This window comes from Frieseomelitta varia, unplaced genomic scaffold (genome assembly GCF_011392965.1).
Source record: "Frieseomelitta varia isolate USP_RPSP 00005682 unplaced genomic scaffold, Fvar_1.2 scaffold_659, whole genome shotgun sequence".
Lineage (NCBI taxonomy): Eukaryota > Metazoa > Arthropoda > Insecta > Hymenoptera > Apidae > Frieseomelitta > Frieseomelitta varia.
In genome coordinates this window covers 529,648-552,635 of record NW_025110433.1, presented here as the reverse complement: position 1 = coordinate 552,635, position 22,988 = coordinate 529,648, and the positions used below count along the sequence as shown (strand labels likewise).

At 31.9% G+C, this 22,988-nt stretch overlaps 1 protein-coding gene and 1 long non-coding RNA gene across 7 annotated transcripts in view; one reads left to right on the top strand and one right to left on the bottom strand.

Annotated features, from left to right (window-relative positions):
- Positions 1-311: 311 nt before the first annotated feature.
- LOC122534993 (nuclear receptor coactivator 7-like) overlaps positions 312-22,988 on the top strand; it is a 54,138-nt gene continuing 31,461 nt past the window's right edge. For 2 of the 6 annotated variants that reach the window (XM_043666126.1, XM_043666121.1), the window contains exons 1-2: positions 17,792-17,942; positions 20,852-20,916. In XM_043666126.1, coding sequence (XP_043522061.1) covers positions 17,807-17,942; positions 20,852-20,916 — 201 coding nt within the window. In that variant the 5' untranslated portion in view covers positions 17,792-17,806. Of the gene's footprint in view, positions 388-3,286; positions 3,394-17,791; positions 17,943-20,851; positions 20,917-22,988 lie in introns of those variants that run through there. The other 4 variants (XM_043666125.1, XM_043666122.1, XM_043666127.1 and 1 more) reach the window with 4 other exon arrangements.
- The window catches only part of LOC122534995, a 5,563-nt gene continuing 2,658 nt past the window's right edge, over positions 20,084-22,988 (bottom strand). Inside the window, exons 2-3 of the long non-coding RNA XR_006308040.1 lie at positions 21,611-22,118; positions 20,084-20,361 (exon numbers count right to left, since the gene is read on the bottom strand). This is a non-coding gene — a long non-coding RNA (uncharacterized LOC122534995). The remainder of the gene's footprint in view (positions 20,362-21,610; positions 22,119-22,988) is intronic.

The window sequence follows — 22,988 nt, the reverse complement described above, 5'->3', positions numbered from 1 at the left end:
TTAATCGCTTTTTATTGTGTTTATTTTTAATTTCGTATCGACGTATCGTATCTTCATTTGGAGAAAAATGAACGCAGATTGAAATTCGATGATCAACAAATCATAATTACTGCGTTTCGCTGATAAATAAATCGTTCAATTTTCTCCTCCTGAATCGTTAATGCAAAATTAATTTCCCGTTACACGATCCCACCATACCCGTTTTTTAATTTTTATTTCTGCATCGATTTTATTTGATGCATTCTGGCTTGCAGTTGCATGTAAACTCACCGCTGTTTTTTTTTTTTTTTTTTTTTTGGATTGTTTGCCGCACCGTAGGTCCAGGCGAATGTCCCAGGATATCACGCATTCGAGATCCACTGAAAATCTCACGGTGCCCTACTTCAGGTATGTATCACGCTTGTAAACTTTCAACTTGGAATGGCCGCGCGACGAATTGCAAGCATCACGAGTACGTTCAGAATCTTTTAATTAAATAGCTGGATTCGAAAAAATTTAAACTCTTTCGGACTCTGAAAGTCGCGAACTTGAAAATTACGTAAATCTCTTTTATTTGCTCGTCTTGTTTTACTCGCTCGTTGTTGTACTATTGTGTCTTGTAATATTAAATATTTATAATAATGGTATTAATAATTGTTATTTATTATCATTGTTATATTAAATAATATATTATATATTAATAAAAAATAATATTGATAACATAATTATAAATAAATAAATATTAATATATAATTATAAATAATATTATAAATAATATTAATAAATAATAAATATTTATAATGTATAATTTTTATAATAATATATAATAATAATATTTACAGTAATATAATATATAATATTTATAACAGAGTATATATTTAATATTAAATATTTATAATATATAATATTTATAATAATAGAGTATATATTTAATATTAAATATTTATAATATATAATTTTTATAATAATATATAATAATAATACAGTAATATTATATATAATATTTATAATAATGATATTAATAACTGTTATTTATTATCATTGTTCATATTACATTATTATTATCATTTTAATCCGATAATTGTACTTTATGATAATGATATTTTCACGCCGCTACAAACCGAACGAATTACGTTAGTATTGTTAATTACGATTTCAAAATTTTTCGAATTTTTACTCTAATCGCTACAAACATATCGTACGTAAAACATTCACTTTTAATTCGAGACAGAGTACAATTTTTCAGTCAGAAGAAATGAAAAAAATGAAAAAAAGGGAAAAAAACGACACGATGTTACTCGTGGAGATGTTACACTCAGGCTTAAACACTCGGAGTAAAACAAAATTTCAATCCTCGAAAGGGAATGAAGAAATCCGCGGGAACGTTACACAGATCCAAGAAGCGCGTGCTCTCGTCAATTTAGCGAGTTTTACTTGTTGCAACATCAGACAATCCCGGTTCGCGCCTCGTGCTCCTCCATTCGTGAAATTTGTTTCTTCTTCTTTCCTCTCTGTCTCTCTCTTTCTCTCTCTCTCTCTCTCTCTCTCTCTCTTTCATTTTGTCGCGTACCCGGTAATTTCATTCACGGAAGCCCTCTCCCATTGTTGCTTGCTATCTTCGCCGGCCATTCCGCCCCGTGGATTCGTCTTCTGGGGTTCGTTTGTACGACGCATGGCTCGTTGCATCGTGAAATTGCATCGTGACTCGCCTCACTGGCTCTGGCTTTTACGGGAGGCATTCGAGGGAGGGGAGAAGAAAAGAAAAATAATAATAATAAATAATAAGTAACTCTCTGTTTAAGGGGGCAGGACAGTTTGATTAATGGTCTAAAACTTACGAATACTTTGGAGGGCTAGTGAAAAAAGAAAAAATGTACATATTTATTTATATGGCCTGTGTAAAAGTACATATTTGTTTATATGGTATTTATTATTTTGTTATTTATATGTAAAAGTACATATTTATTTATTTGGCATTTAATTATTTATGTGGTGCTAAAAATTACGAAATTACTTTGGAGAGCTAGTGAAAAAAAAAAGGTACATATTTGACACGAGCTTCTGTGGTTTATTTTGACACATTACGAACTGTAAAAAAAGCAACATTAAAAGAGAAAAAAAGAGGGCTCTTATTTAGCTTTTTTAACGGTATCCTTTTACGTAACTTTTTTTTGACATTGCCTATCGGTGTGCATGATTCCAGCCAAACAGGATTGGTCGCAACAAAAAGGCAAGAAAAAAGTTCAAAAGTAAACAATATTCTCTAAGGATCGACGATCCAACATTTTCATTTCTGTGAAAATTGTGAAAAGCAGCAGCTATTTGTTTTTAATGTATCGAATGTATGCCAAAAATTTCTACGTTTTTTTGTTTATATTTTTCGAAATTGTTGGAAATTAAGAAATTTTTTTGAAATTGTTAAAAATTAAGAAAAAATAAAAATATATTTTCTCGAATTAAGAAATTAAGGAATTCGAATTGTTGAAAATTAAAAAATGTTCGATCGTCAATCCCTAGTAAATGTTACGTTAAAGATACGCGCCGAGTTTCACAGTAATCGGTTGGTTAGATTCCGAGATATCTTGCACACCGTTTCTAAACACCTAGTTTCGAGAAAAACTACAGTTTAAAGTTTCAAAACGTCATTTTTCATATGTATCCTTTACTTACTTTTTTTACTTATACATCGCCGCTCACAGTTCTTACAGTTCGCAACAAAATTGAATCCAGGTCCCCTAATATTCGATTCGTCAAAAGCAACATTTCAATCACACAATTTACACGTTGTAATGCTGCTTAAAATTTTTCAACAGTGATAGAAATTCAATTATTCTGTATCCGCGGATTTATTATTATACCTCAGTCGTTATAACAAGTCGTTTTAAAGGCTAGAACCTTTTCTATCTTATTTCTAAAACTTCAAACTACTATTTAAAACAAAAAGAAACAAAAAAAAAATCGATTTTTTGAAAATTTCAAACTGTCCTGACCTCTTAACCTCTTGCGTTGGAGAACATTTCCCAAAATTGCAATATTTTCTCGGTTTCAAGTATATTTAAATACAATCCCAGGCAAAACAAACGATAAAAACTTGTTTTGTTAGTAATTGTTTCTATGCAGCGATATCGTACCAACGAGTTCAATGTTTGGTCACTCGTTATGGTCCGCAATCAGGTTGCCAGCGCAAGATTCCGTCGCGTTTAAGATTCTCGGTTTCGCGAACGAAATTTTCCGCGGGGGGCCGGCGATTTTTGAGATAGAGCCGATATTATTCTCGTCGTTAATCAGGAATCATTGGTTTTCGCAGGAGCAAGAGCCGCAGCGTGGATCATGGATTCGCCGCGCCTTTCGATTGGGACTCGTCGAAGAACAAGGTCGAAGGTCGCTTCGAATCGGTCGACGAGTTCGCCAAGGGTGAGTTCAATGAATTTCTACTCCGTCATTCCGTAAATAACACTGCCTCGTTCAACAATCTCTTCGCTGATTTTTCATTTCTAACTTTCGAATGTTTTTTTTTTTTTTTTTTTTTTATATATATATTCGATCTTCGATTTTTCATTTCCTTTTCGTTCGACGCGAAGAAGAAGAATTGTTGAAAACTCTTGACTTTGGTTGTACGACAAACGGTATCGCAGGATTCTGACTGAAGCGTGACACGACTTGGAGGCTAGGTTGGAATGAAAAATAAAAATCTGCTTCGCGAGACAGTGGAGACTGTAGAGAGGAAGCAGCGCGAATAAATCTCGCGAGAGGAATGCCAATTAAAGTTGAGCTGGCGCGAAGCGATCGATCAAACCTGGCATTTGTGCCACTTTAAGAAAGTAAGTCAATGTAATTCGCAATGAGTAAGGTTGCATACGCGACGGTGTAACGCCTAGGATCGTGACGAAGACCTTCGGGAGTCTGGTTCGTGATCTACACGGTCGTCGCGACGACAATTGGCCCCACCGATCCATTCGAACTTCCGCGTACAGGTGTATCACTAATATCATCTATTGTTATTTTATCTATCCATCTGTCTGTCATCTCGTTTATTAACTATTATTATTTCAACACGTTGTGTACCAAGTTTACCAAATTTGGTACGCGGTGAGCCTCGTTTGCACGTCGAATGAAGTCTCAATTTTTTTCCGTCTTGTTTTTAGTACGAATAAAGTTTTTTAGTATGTATAAAATATTAACAATTAAATGTAAATATACATATACATATAAGGAATTAGGCAAAATAAATATATTCACCTGTTTGTCAAAAGCAAAAGGTAGCACGATCAATTGATTTTGAAATGAAATCTGGAATGAAAGGATTAATGAAATATATACTGTCTCATGTATATTTTATGAATTTAAAATTTTAATAAAAATGTTAAAATTTTTTTATGGGACGATAAGACCTTATATTTTGTATTTAATGTAAAGTTTAAATTAATATTTAACTGAGAGAATTATTAAATTTAATAAATTTCAATTTTTGAAAACTTTAATTAGAGGAAAAAATACATATATTACATAATAAAATACATAAAATTTAGTATATTTCCAATGTGGATAAAGTTATTAAAGTATTTTTAATATAAATGAAGTTATTTTTAATAAAAATGTTATAGAATTTTACGTTAATTTACTTTGGTATTTAATGTGAAGTTTAAATTAATATTTAACTGGGAGAATTATTAAATTTAAATTAAATTAATAAATTTTAATTTTTGAAAACTTTAATTAGAGAAAGAAATACATATATTACATAATAAAATACATAGAATTTAGTATATTTCCAATGTGAATAAAATTATTAATGTATTTTTAATATAAATGAAGTTATTTTTTTTTTATACGTAGCATATGGTTATATTTTCTGCGATAAATAAATTTCAAGCACTTAAAAAGCTAAAAGTATGTTCTTGTTCATTTTCTAAAAGTCTATACCGTGGCAAAAACTATCTCAGAAGCTACGCTCAACATGCGTGAACCACATTCAGAATTGAAACTGATTTTTTCGAACGCGTTTCCAGAATTTTGGTATCTTGCCAATTTCCAGATGAAGTTTCGGCGTTTCAGGGAAGTTATTAGAATTTCAGCGTTTAATCTTGACGCTGGAACCACGAGTCTCCAACATACATGTGTATCAAAATATTTTACAGTGAGTCTCATAAATAAATCATAAAATCTGAATTTTATATACGCTCCCACTTTCAAAACACACATCGTTCGTTTCATTCTAAGAGAGTAGAAAAATGAAGGCGGTTTTCTTCCCCAAAGATATACTATAAATTAGTATGAGAAAGAAAGAAAAAAAGAAACGTTGAAAAATCTTGAAGAAGAAGCCTCTTCTTTTCAACGATGTACAATCTTCTTATTAAACTTTATCAAGCTTGTTAGAGTTACTCGTACTAACTGTCGAAGCGTAATCGCGATACAATAAGAGTATCAAGCATTTAATGGAGTTATTGCACTAACTGCCCAATCATTTATGCACGATACCATAAATATTCGAAGTCCATGAATATTTTATCATCTGTAGATCATTTAAACGCGAGCTGTAGCCTGTTTAAATTCCACCTCCCCCGGCTGTTCATTCATAAAAATGCGAATCTGCATAAATTCCCGGAGTCTACAATTAAGAGAGAGAGAGAGAGAGAGAGAGAGAGAGAAAGAGAGGGGATACTCGCGATTCCACATTTAATTCAAATCGGGCAACGTAATAATTTACGCTGCCGATAGCAGGTCGTTGAATTATTCATCCAATGTTAAACATTATTTGCGAGCAACGACCGTGATAATTACGAGAGAACATTTTTATCCCTCGATTCACAGCCTCCTCCCCCCCTCACAATGTATTCGAGAATTTATAAATTCGACGGAAGAAACCAAAAATAATGTTCGTTTGTTCGATGACTATCCATTTTTTTGTGACTCGCGGAGTAGAGTAGATTAGATCGCGTAATTAATTATTAGATCGACAAAATGATAAGATTCACGAGGACGCATTTTGCTGGCATCTTTTACTCTTTGTCTCTACAAAGTGTAATTGCAATAATGTCGAAGCGCAACCATTCAGTCTTGGATTTTGTGTAATCAACAACGAGGTATCAGAGAGAAATACAGTGTGTTTAGTCAGAACGTTATTTTTGGGGGGGGGGAAAGAAATACTCTTTTTTTTTTTTTTTTTTGCACAGATCGAAAGTACATTCTAATGAACGCCCCCTCCCCCTTGACATACGAATTAAATGAAATTAAATATAACCAAAAAGATAACATTTATTTTGTCATTTTGACAAAGATAATTTTTATACCCTTACATTTATACTGCAAAGTGTCATAGATTGTATAGGTCAATATTTGTGGACAAAATTATGTTATTATATTATATTAATAGAATAACAAAATTATATTATTATATTATTATATTAAAGGGTAATAAAATTATATTGATTCAATTCAATTAAATTATTTTATTATTGTATTATACGTCAATATTTGTAAACGAAATTATATTATTATCTTATATTAATAGGGTAACAAAATTATATTGATATAATTAAATTATATTATTACAGTATTATATTAAAGGATAATAAAATTATATTAATATAATTAAATTATATTATTATATTAAAGGGTAACAAAGTTACATTGATATAATTAAATTATATTATTTTATTAGTATATTAAAGAATAATAAAATTATATTAATATAATTAAATTAGATTATTATATTATTATACGTCAATATTTGTAAACAAAATTATATTATTTTATTATATTAATAGGGTAACAAAATTATGTTAATATAATTAAATTATATTATTATAGTGTTATATTAAAGGGTAACAAGGTTATATTAATATAATTAAATTATATTATTATATTAAAGGGTAATAAAATTATATTAATATAATTTAATTATATTATTGTATGTCAATATTTGTGAAAAAAATTGTATTATTATATTATATTAATGGGATAACAAAATTATATTATTATATTATCACATGTCAATATTTGTAAACAAAATTAATAATAGATAATGAAAGTACAAATTAATAATTCAACAGTCCTTGGGGAAAAAGAATATTTCTTTCGGAGAAATGGCGTCCCTACACACCATTCTTACCAAACACACCGTGAATACTTGATGGAGGAGAGTGTCTTTCTTAGAACCCGACGTTCGCCCAAAGACAAACGCGGCTGTAAATAATTTTACGATCGAATCTCTCGGGCGAAAGAAGATCGTCGGTCGCGATACTTTCCATCTTCAGACGAAATTTAAACGCGGTGGTGCAAAGCTCGCGATTAGTTGTCCGAGCTTCGGGTACTGCTTTTGTACGCGCAGTCCTATCGGAGCATTCGTCACGAGAGAAAGAAAGAGAGAGAGAGAAAGAGAGAGAGAGAGAGAATTCGATCAGCCGGGAACTCGAAACGAAGTCGTGATTAAGTTCTCGTTAACGTTTCGTTAAACGTTCAAGTCGCGATATCGACTGTTAATTCGTCGAAGAGTGATTGCATAGATGGGAAACGAGTGAGAGAAACAGTGTGTCGTTTGCACGAAGCACGGAGATTACGTGGAAAATTTAAATCCCGACACGCGGTAGGGCTTGGTAGGGCCGACACTTTATTAAACGCAGAATCCATGTCGGTTGAGCGCGAGGCTAGGGGAGTAACCTAACCCAAATACCCGTGTACCGCGAAACATTAATAACACTCGCGCGGTGTGTACCCGCGTGCCTTTAATGGCCGGCGTGGATTTGCCAAATGACAGCCCGCTCGAATTCCCGGCCGGTCGCTCGGGAAATTTATCTAATTACTCGGGAATGGCCTGGCCCCGCTACCAAATCGAGTCGACAGCCCTGGAATTTGTCAACCTCTGTTTTCCGGATGGCTTTGCTTCACGGCTTCATTCAGCGAGCACATTTTTCCCAGAAATTCAGAAACACAGAGAAAGGAAGAGAGAGAGAGAGAGACGTGTGTGGTGTTTGGATTGATCTTGCTGTTCGAGCAAACGTAAATGCAGATTTTTTTTTTTTTTTTAGTGAACAATTTAGTAATTTTCTCATTTTTTTTCCTTTTTTCATTAAGATCGATGGAAATTAATTTTTTCTTTGATATAAGTTTACGTTATAATTTGTTTAATAACATAGTGAAATTAACAATGTTTCAACATTTAATTAAAATTTAATTCTTAAATTAATGTAACAGGGTATCTAATCCCAGTTTGTTGTTCAATTTTGATATATTCTAATGTAAAAATTTGTACTATTAATGTTCATTTAAATTTCACGTAAAATCAATAAATTTAATATAATCATTATTTTTACTATAATATAAACTTCGTTAAATAATTATAATATAAACTTATACAATACGTTATTTACATTAAATAGTTACTATAATAATATATTACAATATAATACATAATAATATATTAATATATAATATAATATAATATAAATATATTACTTAATATAATAATATATTACATTTTTGTAAATTTAATTTAGAACAGATAAAGTGAAAAACCAGCATTGTAATCGTTTTAAATTAATCCAGACTGCATTGAAACGCACGTTGTATTAACACCAGAACCACCAAAATGGTCAAAATGGCCAATTTATATTATCTTGTTGGATATTTTCGTAGCGTGTTTTTTAAATATTTGAGCAACATTTTCCGTAAAATGCACGGAATAGAAGCTTGCATAGTCCACGTGTTCGAAAATCTCTCCACTTTTTTCGACCTTAATGTCCCCAGAGGGAAATTTTATGCTTCAGTCGTCGGTAGTTCCAGCGTTGAGGCGAGGTTAGGTTTTTCGAGATTTTCAATTGGATTTCGGATCGTCCCGATTTCACCTGGTTTAAAGTTCATTTAATTGAATCGGATCGAATTGAAATGAGATCCAAGTTAAATCGAACGACGATGAAATTAAATCGATGGAATCTGAATTCCACTTTTGTCGAGATCGATTTTATCAAATCGGTTTGAAAACGAATTGACTTTGAATTCAAGTTGAATTTCAAATCGATGCGACGCACAGTGTTCGATGGATATGAGAAATTGTCTCTGAAATGAGTGAAAATTTTTGCAAAAAGATTTATTGTCTCTGTTTTATAATCATATTGAAATTAAGTCTTTTTTTTTTTATAAAAGTAGTTTCCATTTCTGATTCTGATTCTGATGACTCTTCGTAAACACATGAAAGATAATTCTCCATTATAATCAGACTAGACAATTAGACCTCTTCATTTTAGTCAGTATACTGCAACAGCGGAATTAGAACTTAAAAAAATTGATTAGGTCCTTTTTTGCATTTTTCCCCAATAACTTGCTGGCATCTTCTTTTAAAATTTCTCCTGAAAAAAATCTCCTATCGGCATTTTGGATATTTTCTCATTTTGGACCAAATTTGTCTTCAATGTAAAATTCAATGTATCTAGAACCAGTGTAGAAAAATTCATCCCGGTACTTTCTTTAAAACTCATTTCGGAACTGATAAAAATTACATAGAAATAATTAAACAAACTTGCATTGTCAAAATTTTTCGACAACTTTTAAAGTTATTTCAGTGGCAAGCTCATTTTTAAAAAATAAAACTAAAGAAACAAATGTTACACCTGTGACAGGTGTTTAAAAAACAAAAATTTTTAATTTTTATATTATTTAATTCATGTTATATATCATATTATATAGTACATATAAATATACTATTAATTTATATAAATTTATATATTAATTTATATATTTATTATTTAATTTCACGCTACAATTTTAACAATAAATTTGTAAACGTCACAAGTTAAATTACGTCGCATCATAACGAAAGATTTTTCAGATTTTATGCGCCGAATATTTCACTCTCCTTCATTCAAATGAAACGTGCGATAGCGGGATCGATGATTAATTGTAAGACAAGCGAGATATGCATATTTAAATATGTATATTCCTCTCTCTATTACTCCTAATGAAACATGTTTGTTAACTATGTACGGAGAATCTCGTCCCGTTCCTAGAATCTCTTTCCATTTGTAACGTAACACGTAACATAAACATTTATATTTTCATTTTATAAGTCATCAATCATTCGTCAGGCGCATTCACAGCCGCTCGTTCCATTCATGCTGTTTACATTACAATTTAATCTACCTTTATCACATTGCCGCGTTGTACGCAAATGATTTTGTTACAATGTTTTTTTTCTTGGGACTTGTTTTATTCCTGAGTCGACTGATCTTTATCAGGTCAGTATATTTAAGTAGAATCTAGATTATATTATAACAAATTATCGGTGGCAATGTTAATCAAATTTGCTAAAAACATTGTTTACGAGTATATTGTACGCTTAAATTCTTATTTATATGAAATAAGAGAATTATTGGATTAATAGGATTGTGGACAATAAAATTGAACATTACAAGCAAGTATAAAATGAATTAACAAATGTATCTGTATATCAAGAAATATTGGGGGTATTATGACACTTTATATTATGATTATATCGGCAAATTTTACAAATATACATTCCTCTCAGACTGCATTAAAGAAACAGTCAATCATTCATTGTATCAAGAAATATATACGTAATTACCTCTATTACTTTAAATTGCCTATCCACTTACTTCTTTTATTACACGCACACTAGCAAATGCAACGCCCAGTAATTCCCACGCATTCCCAAACATTTCTAAATCAGTTAGTCCACGATCGTGCTAGTAAAATTTCAAAACCTTTTTCACAACATGGTTCTGAAAGTGAGTTGAAATAATTTCGTGACTCACCATATATTACGCGCATACTGTACTATTGTTTTGTACTAATTATGTAATTATGTAATTATTTATTACTGTATATATGATTAACTGTACTATTAATTATATATATATTACTGTATATATAACTGTACTATAAATTATATATATATTACTGTATATATAATTAACTGTACTATAAATTATATATATATTACTGTATATATAACTGTACTATAAATTATATATATATTACTGTATATATAATTAACTGTACTATAAATTATATATATATTACTGTATATATAATTAACTGTGCTATAAATTATATATATATATTACTGTATATATAATTAACTGTGCCATTAATTATATATATTACCGTATATATAATTAACTGTGCTATTAATTATATATATTACTGTATATATAATTAACTGTACTATTAATTATATATATTACTGTATAATTTCTTATATGTTAATAATATTAGTTATATAATATTAATTATAATTATTATAAAGTAATATAATAAAGTAATTATATATATATATATATATATATTACTGTATAATTATTATATATTGTATTACTATAACTATTAATTATATTTATTACTGTATACATAATTAACTGTACTATGAATTATATATATTACTATATGTATAATTAACTGTACTATTAATTATATATATTATTGTATATATAATTATATGTATTACTGTGACTATTAATTATATACATTACCGTATATATTACTATATAATTAACTATACTATTAATTATATATATATTATACTGTACTACTTATTATATATACACGTGTGTATACTAACAGAAGTATCAATTAACACTGCAAAGCTCGGCCAACGTTTAAACCAACTTGCACGAAGCGTAAGCGATACGTTCGATACGTCGCGTTGGAACTTAATTAGGTGAGAAGCGTTGATAAGCGAGCTGATAAAAGACGCGCATTAGAATCAAACAATCGCGCCAAAAGTGACGCGATTGCAACATGGCAACGTGTGTGATAGTAGTCAGTCGGCCGTGAGACTCGCGCGAGTAGTCGGCGGCACTCGCGTCTCACACCTCGCTCAATTAACGGTGTGTCCATTGCGATGAGACATTTCCCGCCAACGATCCGCGATTTTTCACATTCGTCGTCGTCAAAGTGCCGAGAATCCGAGATTCGGTCATTGAGAGTCGACACGCAAGAGTGTAGTGACAACAGTTAACTAGTCTTTTGGAGTTTGTAGCAACAGGAGAGAGCCAACGGTTGGCGCGCGCTTCAATGACGATGGCCAGCGAGTCGCCTTGAAAATTGCGAAGGTGCTACACGCGAAACTGTGTGACGCGGTCTGTGTGTTTGTCTAGCCGGTTTCGTTTCGCGCTTCTGTACCTAGCTAGTCGACGCTTTGTGTCGTTTGTACAGTCGTTATTTCTTCTTCTTTCTTTTTTTTTTTTTACCTTGTTCTTCCAACTGTCCAGATTTTTCGTAGAAAGTTCCATTTATTGATACAGAATTTTCCCAGATCGACACAGATTAGCGGAAATGAAATTCTTTCTGTCGTGGATTTACAAAAGAGAATTTATCGTCGGTCAGTGAGTCTCCTTTTTTTATTTTTTTCTTTTTTTTTACTCTAGAAAAACTTAAAATTTTCCAATGTTTGACAGACTGGAAAAAATGGGGCTTTCCTTTCGTACATTGACAAGAGAATTTGTCATCATTCGTGATTCTTTTTTCTGGTGGATGCACTGTAGTTTAGTTGCAGGTGGTTCTAGCGTTACAATTCACTTTGTTGAATGATTTTTGGATAGATTAGATTAGATAGGAGTTGGACGAAAGATCGAACGATTTCGATGTAAATTTTCGGGTCTCTCGGTTCCGAACTTTTGACAGCCGACTAATTTCGCTCTTCTTGGTATTATTTCAAGCACGGTCGATGAAAATAATAACCGTTGCCAACATCTAAATTCGTCTAGCCTTAGAATTTCCTTCGAAATGACTCCCTCCACGATTTTTATCTTTATCAAATTGGGTACGATATTTGGTTTCGCTGTATGTACGTACATATGCATCTTGCATAATAATAATACACACAGTACACATATAACAATATATTTTTTACGAGTAATAAATTTATTGCAAATAAAATGTACTACTTTCGGTTAAAAAAAATATAAAATGTAAAATTTTAGCATAAAAATTTCAGTTGTAAAGTCTACTTTGTTGTCACTTTCGGTTAAAAAAAATATAAAATATCATAAAAATTTAGCTTGAAAATTTCAGTTGTAAAGTCTACTTTGTTGTCACTTTCGGTTAAAAAAATATAATAAAATGTCATAAAAATTTAGCATGAAAATTTCAGTTGTAAAGTCTACTTTGTTGTCACTTTCGGTTAAAAAAAATATAATAAAATGTCATAAAAATTTAGCATGAAAATTTCAGTTGTAAAAGCTACTTTGTTGTCACTTTCGGTTAAAAAAAATATAAAATATCATAAAAATTTAGCATGAAAATTTCAGCTGTAAAGTCTACTTTGTTGTTACTTTTCGCGAAATTTGTGTTTCTCAGCGTGTGGAACAAAATGGGATAGAAAATTGTCACGTTATGGACATTAAATTATCATCGCAGGACATTAAATTATACTGCAGCTAGTGCTTTCGTTCATCTTCGAAGATGCCTCTTCCGGCAGAGGTCTCTTTCACGACGCAGTTTCGTAACCAAAGTAGAGAAACACGAGAGAGTCGAGTCAGCTCTCGATACATAGTTTTATATCGCGAGGAGGCTACTCTTACCGCCGACCATTCATTTTAAGAGGAAGATTAAAGACGTCGAGCTCATTAATTGCCATGAATATTCATCGATGCGTACGGGAATAGATAGCGCAGCTGTGGATTACGTGGAAGAGGATTTTGGCAGATGGAAACTGGAACTGTTGAAATGCCACAGTACATTTCCTTTTTTTTTTTTTTTTTCTCTTTCTCGAGGTCGATCTCGATCCTCTCCTCTTTAAAAATCAGAATCACTGATACATATATATTTTTGCTCGTTTTCACTTTCCAAGATTCTATTAACGTTATCAATTTTCCGCGCCTGCCTTATCTCGCAAATAGTAAATTCTCAGAAAAGCGTTGTCAAGATTGTTCAACTCGCGTCGCTTTCGTGTTTTCAATCAAGATAGTCCGACGACCGAGAGACATCAAGTATTGCCGATTACGATTTCGATAAACGAAGTTAACTAACAAGTTAAATAATAATAAGATCTACTACTGTTAAATGAGATAATCATTTAATCGTGGTAAGTAAGTAATTAATTAATAAATGTAATTGGTAACTGAAATTGAATTTAACTCGGTGTGATTGAATTCAGAAATTAAAATCAATCGCTTCGAAATGATTAAAAATTAAGATTCATATGAATTTAAAAATTGAAATTAATCGTATTTGTCAATAAGTAGTAATGAGATTCTTTGGTAGATCTTATTATTTTTTATCCTGTAACTACGTCTCTTTTAAAAAATCGACGAATATTAAATATTACCAACGATTGAGAGAAACTCGAAAAAAAAAAAAATATTGACACTCGAGAAATTGAAAATTCCAAATGACAAAAATTCTGGAAACAGTAAAATCGCGAGTACAACCGATCCGGTTTGAATTCAGGACCTGTCCGCTGCATTTATAGCGATTGTTCTCCCAGTTTCCTGGTTGTTTATTCATTTCGTCGAGACTCGAGAAGCATCCTAAGAGCGAGTCAATGTCGCCCGAGCGGAGGCTTCAAGGCTGACCCACGAAACACGAAACACGAGCAACTGCTCTGTAGCAAAAAGATGCTCGAAAAACAGTCGTTTCCTTTTCTTTTTTTTTTTTTTTTCATTTTTTTAAATCTCGCATCCAAGAGTTTTCTGGAATATTCAAGCAGCCAGAAATAGCAGTATCTTATCGATTTATCAATTTCTTTTCTTCTTCACGCGTAATCGATAAGTACGTATTAACACTTATCACCTCGATAAGAGTTCATCAAGCAAACACGGAAGTATGAAATTCTAGCAAATAAGGTTCGTCATGATTCATTGTCGTTTGTTGAACTAGATACTGTTAGCGGAAAAAAAGAAAATGTGGAGAAACAAATTTTCTCGATGTCTAAGTCAAGTGGATTCATTTTCTGTTTGTCCGAATTTATCGTACATGGATTTTCCACTTTGTAATTCCAAGAATTAGTACATGTCTGGAGATCGAAAATTTTAATCCTGACTCGATTCGTGTTTGTCCGGAATTTTTTAAAAATACATCAGATATACGATCCTACGTGTCCGAAAAAAAAAACGATCTATATTTTAACCTCTTGCGCTGGAATGACGAGAATTTTTTGTCCTGAAATTGCAATATTTTGTCAGTTTTAAGTATATTTAAGTAAAACAAAATAGACAAATAATAAATTAATAATTATTTCTCAATAATTTCTATCTAGTGATATACCGACGAGTTCAAAAAGAAAACGACGAATTGTTGTATACGGTTGGGTCACTCGTTATGGTCCGCAATCAGTTAACGTTAACTTTTTTTCGCTGGAACGACGTGCCACGCACGTCGAGAATTTTTTCTCCCAAAATTGCAATATTTCCTCAGTTCTAAGTATATTGAAGTATAACCCAGACAAAGCAAATAATAAATTTATTACTTCTCAATAATTTCTATCCAGTGACATCGAACCAGCCGAGTTCAGAAAGAAAAAGAAAGCAACGAATTATCGTATACGGTTTTGGTCACTCGTTATGGTCCGCAATCAGTTGCCAGCGCAAGTGGTTAAAGAACCCCTAACTTTTTTCGCTGGAACGACGTGCCACGCACGTCGAGAATTTTTTCTCCCAAAATTGCAACATTTTCTCAGTTCTAAGTATATTTATGTATAACCCAGGCAAAACAAATATAAATTTATTACTTCTCAATATTTTCTATCCATAATTTCTATATATCATACCGACGAGTTCAAAAAGAAAGCGACGAATTATTGTATACGATTTGGTCACTCGTTATGGTCCGCAATCATTTGATGTTAATCTTAACCTCTGAACTCGGCCGGTCACTGGATAGAAATTATTGAGAAGTAATAAATTTATTATTTGCTTTGCCTGGGTTATACTTAAATGTATTTAGAACTGAGAAAATATTGCAATTTTGGGAGAAAAAATTGTCGATGTGCGTGGCACGTCGTTCCAGCGCAAGAGGTTAACAATCATGGTGGCTCGATGGTGATGGTGGATTTTATTTTCGGAGATACATACGTGTCGTCGAGAGTCGTTTGAGGAAGAGTGCAAGGCCGTTGAGGTGGAAGAATGTTCCCGAATCCGGTTTTCATGGATTTCGTGTCCGACCCGTCTGTATACCCCATAATGCAGAGACAACCGCCCACTTTTCCGCCTTTTTTTAGTGATTGTTGTTTCAAACTCGTTCGAAACCGGCGTCGTTAGCCTTGAACGTACACACCTGTCGTGAGAAATAATTCGTGAAAGTATACCTCCAAGCCTTTCGGTACCTTGGAGTTTTCTAATTATCTCTCTTAAAATTTATTACGGCCTGTGTCTGAAAAAAAAAAAAAAAAAAACGACTAACGCTTGAGAATTTTTCAAATGCAATTTATTCTCACTGTCTTTAGTTTGAAATATTTTATTTTCGATTAAGTATTTTTTTTTTCTTTGATATAACATATTATGGTATTTTTTGTACTCTGTTATACGTTTACTATATTCTACGTATAGTATTTTATTATGTTAATCCTTTATTTTATTATAGTATTTTACTATACGTCACCATTATTATTGTCATGTCATAGTACATTTTTTACATGTTATATTGTAATATCACAGTACAGCACAAAATTTAAATTCAAGTAACATTCGGTATTTAAATTTCAAAATCGTTGCTCAACTCATTATAGTATTTTTTTAATACGATAATATATTATATTGTTACACAACGTAAAATCGTTGGTCAAGCTCTGCATCTTCCTTTCGAGGTCTGTGGCGGCACTCTTCTCGCGATATATAGGTCAACGAAGCGCCATCGATCAAGTTGCTGTATAATTGCCTTCGCAGGTGCCGTCTGTGTTTCTCCATTTGTCTCCCTTTTCTTTCGTGCGCGTTGTATGCTAATACAACTAACACGTTGTAAGCCTGAATTTTCAACGTTCTAACTGTACGGCGATTTATGGACTGAGGTGCCCGTTAAAATTGACATAGTCATTCAAAGTTCCAGCCGAGGGACCTGCGCGTTTTTCACCGTTAAATGGCTGCAATTTTTAATCCGAACCTTCCAGCAATTGCACACAGTTGTTCCCTGAGTAGACGAACGAGATGAGAAATGAAAGGAGAAAAGTGAAACAGAATCATAGAAGCTTCTAAGAATATTGAGAACATTAATTGCTAAGAATATTAAAACAACAGATTAACGCATGTTAAATGTTCAATCTCAATCCTGTTGCGTTCTTTTGGTTCGTTTATCTGTAATTTAAATCGCCACGCACTTTTTGTTTGCTAAAATGATTATCAAACAGTGTCACAAATAAAACAATAATATTACGGATTCTTCCAGAAATCTCTCGAAAATGACTGTCAATTTTTTTGACTTGAGAAGCTTTTGATCATTCTTCAATCACCTAAACATCACCAAAACATTAAGTCCCTTTCTCATTGGTGAGAACAGAAGCAAAATTAACGCTAGAACTACCGATCTCTGATCTCCCTTTCGAAATAATCCACGTGTAAATGATATCTGAATGATGATAACACGATAATCACTGTAAATCATTCGATTTCTCCGTCTCAAAGTTACCAGTTTCGAAGATACAATTTGCTATCGTTTCAGCAATTGCAAAGAAATAAAATCGATATCTATAGTGTTCGACGAATTTCGAGGCTCGGGATTCAACAGTCAATCGACCATGTGGCGCGATTAACAGAACGTTTCCCTTGCAAAATCCGTACACGAACGGTGCAGCGATTATTGTGTACGGATTATGGTGATTTCCGAGCGATTTGTAACAATGGAAAGTGACAGTTCGATCGCGTCTTGGTCATCGTGGGAGTTGATGGACTACGATCTGAGCCGGATTTACATATACGAGAAGGAATACCGCGACTACGTCGTGTATTTCTCCGCGAACGGCGACTCACCATCGTCCTCCACTCTCAGGAGCTTCGAATACAGTTCGCTCGAGAGCTCAGGTACCACCTCTGCAAGAAGTTACCTTCGCGGCTATTCCGATTATGGATTCAGATCAAGTAGTTGTAATATTTTTCATTTGTTCTATAATTATATCTAGATCCTCCTGAAAATTCCAACTGATAATTTACAAGAGTTTACGACTTTAAAATTCAACAGTTACGTGTGTTAAGCGATATATATTTCGTTTATTCAAATTGTCTAAACTCTCATTAGTATTAAAGAATGATTTTCTTACTTCGGTCATAACGAATTTGTCTGTGAGGAGGTTGAGCAGCTTTCGAATGAAACTAAACGCAGACCAAAGGCAAAAGTAAAAACATAGAAACGGTTGGTTTTTTTTTTTCTTTTTAAACTTCGAGCAAGAAATAATTAAAAATGTGCCAGACAATTCACCTTTCGTTGTTTTTATTACGATCGCGTAAACGGTCATTGATCGTTTTCATATTAGCGGAGAGTAACCAATTTATTTCTTCTAGATTATATTTTATTTAATTAATTTAATTTATAATCAAGCTAATAGACGATTAATTTTTATTAATAAAAGAATAATTAATTTTATATCTTCATTAACAATAATATAATTTATTTATATTTATGTAATGTTAATTTTTCTCTTTTAAAATTTAATTAAAGAAATTATCTTATTGATAAATTTAATTTTTGGTTTAAACATTTAATTTTTATAATTTTGATTTATTAAAAATTTATAAATATTTTATTATTAAAATATTTATATTAAATTTTATTGTAAATTTAATTTTAATTAAAAATAAATTTTAAAATAATAATTTTTTAAAAATTTTATTTATATAATAATTAATATATATATATAAAATTATTATTTAATAAAATATTATATATAATTATTTTAATATATATATAATTTAAATAATTAATAATAATAATAATAATAGAACGTATACAAATATTAAAATATTAATAAAATTGAAAATTTTTAAATATAATTATAAAATTGTTTTTATATTGAAAATGTAATGTTTTAAGTAAACTACATATTTAGAAAAAGATATTTATATCTAATAAAGATATTTATATCTAATTATAAAGAAGAAATTGAGTTGCAGCGTAAAGAAATCATCGAAAATTTTACGACGATATCGCCAATAAAATGTGACATTGTATAAATTTTTCTTTTAGAATCGTAGGAACTTGATTTTCTTCGTGAAAATGATCTTGTATTGTATTCTTCTCCAATTAGCACGGGCTATATTCGTCGAAAGCGTTGTGAACGAGATAAATGACTCCGGTGAGTCAAAGAAAATTGGTGGGCAGCGCGTTAATAGCTTGGATAAAGATGAAATCACGCGTCGTGTTAACGCACGTATAATTTAGAAAGTCGACCGAGCACGTTTCAAAGAAGAAAAATAACGAAACGATTTCCACGGTTGTGACTAAGGGGGCACATTCTCCTTGTCATTTGAAATAAAAGTGATAAACATAACGAATTTGAAACAGCGAATCACTTCTACTGAATTACTCTTCTTAACCTTTTGCTGAGTCGAGAATTTTTTGTCCCAAAAATTGGAATATTTCCTCAGTTTTAAGTATATTTAGGTATAACCCAGGCAAAACAAATAATAATTATTACTTCTCAATATCTTCTATCCATAATTTCTATATATCATACCGATGAGTTCAAAAAGATAGCGACGAATTATTGTATACGATTTGGTCACTCGTTATGATCCGCAATCGGTTGATATTAATCTTAACCTCTTGCGCTGGAACGACGTGCCACGCACGTCGAGAATTTTTTCTCCCAAAATTGCAATATTTTCCCAGTTCTAAGTATATTTAAGTATAGCCCAGGCAAAACAACTAATAAATTTATTACTTTTCAATAATTTCTATCTAAATCAAAAAGATATACCGACAAATTCAAAAAGAAAGCGACGAATTGTTGTATACGGTTTGGTCACTCGTTATGGTCCGCAATCAGTTGCCAGCCGCAAGTGGTTAAATCGCCTTCGTTTATCAAATATTCGTTACGACGGGAACGTGCTTTATTGATTTTTCTCGGATAAAGGCCGGCTTCCACCGCGTGTCTGAATTCTAAAAGATTCTAAATTAACAACGATTAAACGTAAACTTGCCTGTTTAGTACTTGCCGGTGCGCACGTAATGGCCGCGTTCGCTTATCAGCTCGCGCTCACCGGCTCCGCTTGCTTCTTGCCGCGAAGTCACGACGTTCTCGCACAGAGACTTGGAAAATTAAGTAGATATTGTTCCTGGAATCGTTGCACGTTTCGCTAGACAGAATCATCTCCTTCAGGAGTTTCCGACGCGGCGGTACGTGACTGGATGTTTGATGCTGTCGGTGATTTCAACGCCTGTATAGGATGACGCTCGCCACAGCGACGCCATTATGATTTCGCAGGCCCCGTAGAGTCGTGATCACTATTTGGGAAAAATATTTTATTTCAGTTGGCGGAGGATTTGAAATAGTTCGCAACTCGCGAGATATTTAATAGACGAAACAATTTTTTATCTAGTTTCGTACTTTCGCGAAAAGTATGAGTTTCTATAAGTAAAATAAATATAATTTTAAAAAAGTTCTATAGAGTGAATAATATAATGATGATGAATGTATAATATTCCGATAATTATACATTCTAATGATTAATTATAAAATAAATGAATAATAGTAATAATTACTATTTTAGTTTACTTTTATTTTATTTTACTCACTGGAAATTTGTCAGAATAATTATACTCCGAGATTAATTACGTAGATATCGTACAACTGAAAGTCACTGTTTTCAATTAACGATTATCTCTGCGTAAATGGTTTTTTCCTTTATTTTTTTTTTTTTTTTTTTTATCGCACAACTCCGTCAACGAGACTTAATTTCAAATGGCACTCACGGATTCTCGATCTGTCTTTCAGATACGGACAGCGAGAGCGAGGATGGCTCGTCGACGAGGTTAAACTTCAACATCATCCCCTACACGGTGAGTAATTCCGTTCGTTCCTCTATGCAACGCGAATAGAAACGAATTGAAAGTCAAGGAGAAGGAACGTAACCTCTGCGCTCCGGGTATTCATAAATATCTTTTATCGATTGAATCTGTCGCGATACGCGTTTGATTCATGCTAAGAGAAGAATGTTTTATCTATTCCATCCACGGTTTATTTACATACTGCTCTGAATTCACATAAATCACCGCTGCCCCAGAGACAGGGTGAATGTTTTATATTGCAAGTTTTCATCCATTATTTCGTCTGCTTTCTTCATACACATATAAACTGTCCAATGCTGCATTCTTATTTCGAAACGTTTAGGTTTCTCGGTTCTTTCTCGAGCTTCAAACAATTTTTCGAATTTGTTGGTAGTAGTTGAGAGAGATAAATTCAATTAAATAAATTAAAGTAGAATAGAATAAAATAAAATAAAATACAGTAAAGTAAAATAAAATAAAATAAAATAAAATAAAGTAAAATAAAATAAATTAAATTAAATCGAATTTTCAATTAAGCGATTTAAATAAATTGCCAAATATACAAATATTTAATACACATAAATATATAATACACTTGATCCACAAATGGAAATAAATGAACGCGTGTTTGCTTGACTGTGAACAGAAGTGACTTGCGAATTAAAATGCAAGAGAATCGTTGATCGGGATATTTTATTAAACTCACGTGCGTCGATGGATCGTCGAGCGTGATTGTTACATTGTTTACCAGCCACCGTCGGGAAACTCTTGTTGATCTGCAATTATTAAACCGTTGCAGAACGTATTATTGACGATCTCTGCAATTGTTAAGCCTCTTTATCTCCTTTATCTTCTATCTCGTTCACGTCGTTCGTTTCGAAACAAGAAATTTATTAACACGAGAAACACTTCCTAATGTTACAGTCGCTCGTTCCTCTTCTTTTTTATCTGCTTCGTGTGATCATGTGATCGACGATCCGAGATTATCTAACCGTGTACAATCGCGTCGTTATCTTGTATCTCCGCGTATCTTAAAATATACGAGGATCTGCCAAATTTTAAAAATCCTGCGGGGAATAGTCGATGACGTTGCTGCAGCGTCGTGCAATTGTTTTCACGATTATGTGACCAACGACACGATTGTGCCTCGTGTAATTTTCAACAGAGAAATGTTTTAATTATTTCCACAGCGATCGGCCAAGTAATTATCAAAGCTGAAACAACAACAGCGAAGCCGAAGCTTCTATTATTAATGGTTAATAGAGAATAATGAATGAGATTCATGTACGTTGAACGTCGTTTAATTTCTAGCCATTGGCCAAATAATTATCGAAGTTGAGACGACAATAGTGTCCAAGGCTTTTATCATTTAACTATTATTACAAAGGACAATGAATGAATGACTATTGCATTGTTTGCGTGTCGAACGTTGTTCAGTTTCCAACGATCGATCAAATAATTGTCAAATTTGAAACGACGATAACTTATTATAGAGAATAATTAAATAAATAATTAATAATTAAATTAAATTATTATAGAACGAATGAATGAATTAATATTGTTTCGATCTGTATCTTGAATGTTGTTTAACTTCTAAAGTGATCGATCAAATAATTATCAAACAAACAATAATGTCCGCAGCTTTTACATTGACTATTGTAAAGAATAACGAATGAATTTTGAATGTTGTTTAACCTCCAGTGATAATTTCCAATGACCAAATAATTATCAATGCTGAGACAACAATAGTGTTTCCAAAGCTTCCATTACTATCTATTAATCTATAATAATTTATTAATAATAAGTGAATGAACGAATGTTGCTTTATTTGCAATGTTGAATACTGTTTAATTTCAAGTGATCGAGCAAATCATTTTTCAGCAACAGTATCCAATGTTTTCTATTACTATTTGGTCTAAAGAATAACGAATTATAATTTAAATATTAATTATATTTAACTAATTAGTAATTTGGATACTCGTAGTATTATAATTTTGGAAAATTATAATTTAAATACTAGTAATATTTAATTGTAATTTTTGAAAATTATAATTTAAATACTAGTAATATTTAATTGTAATTTT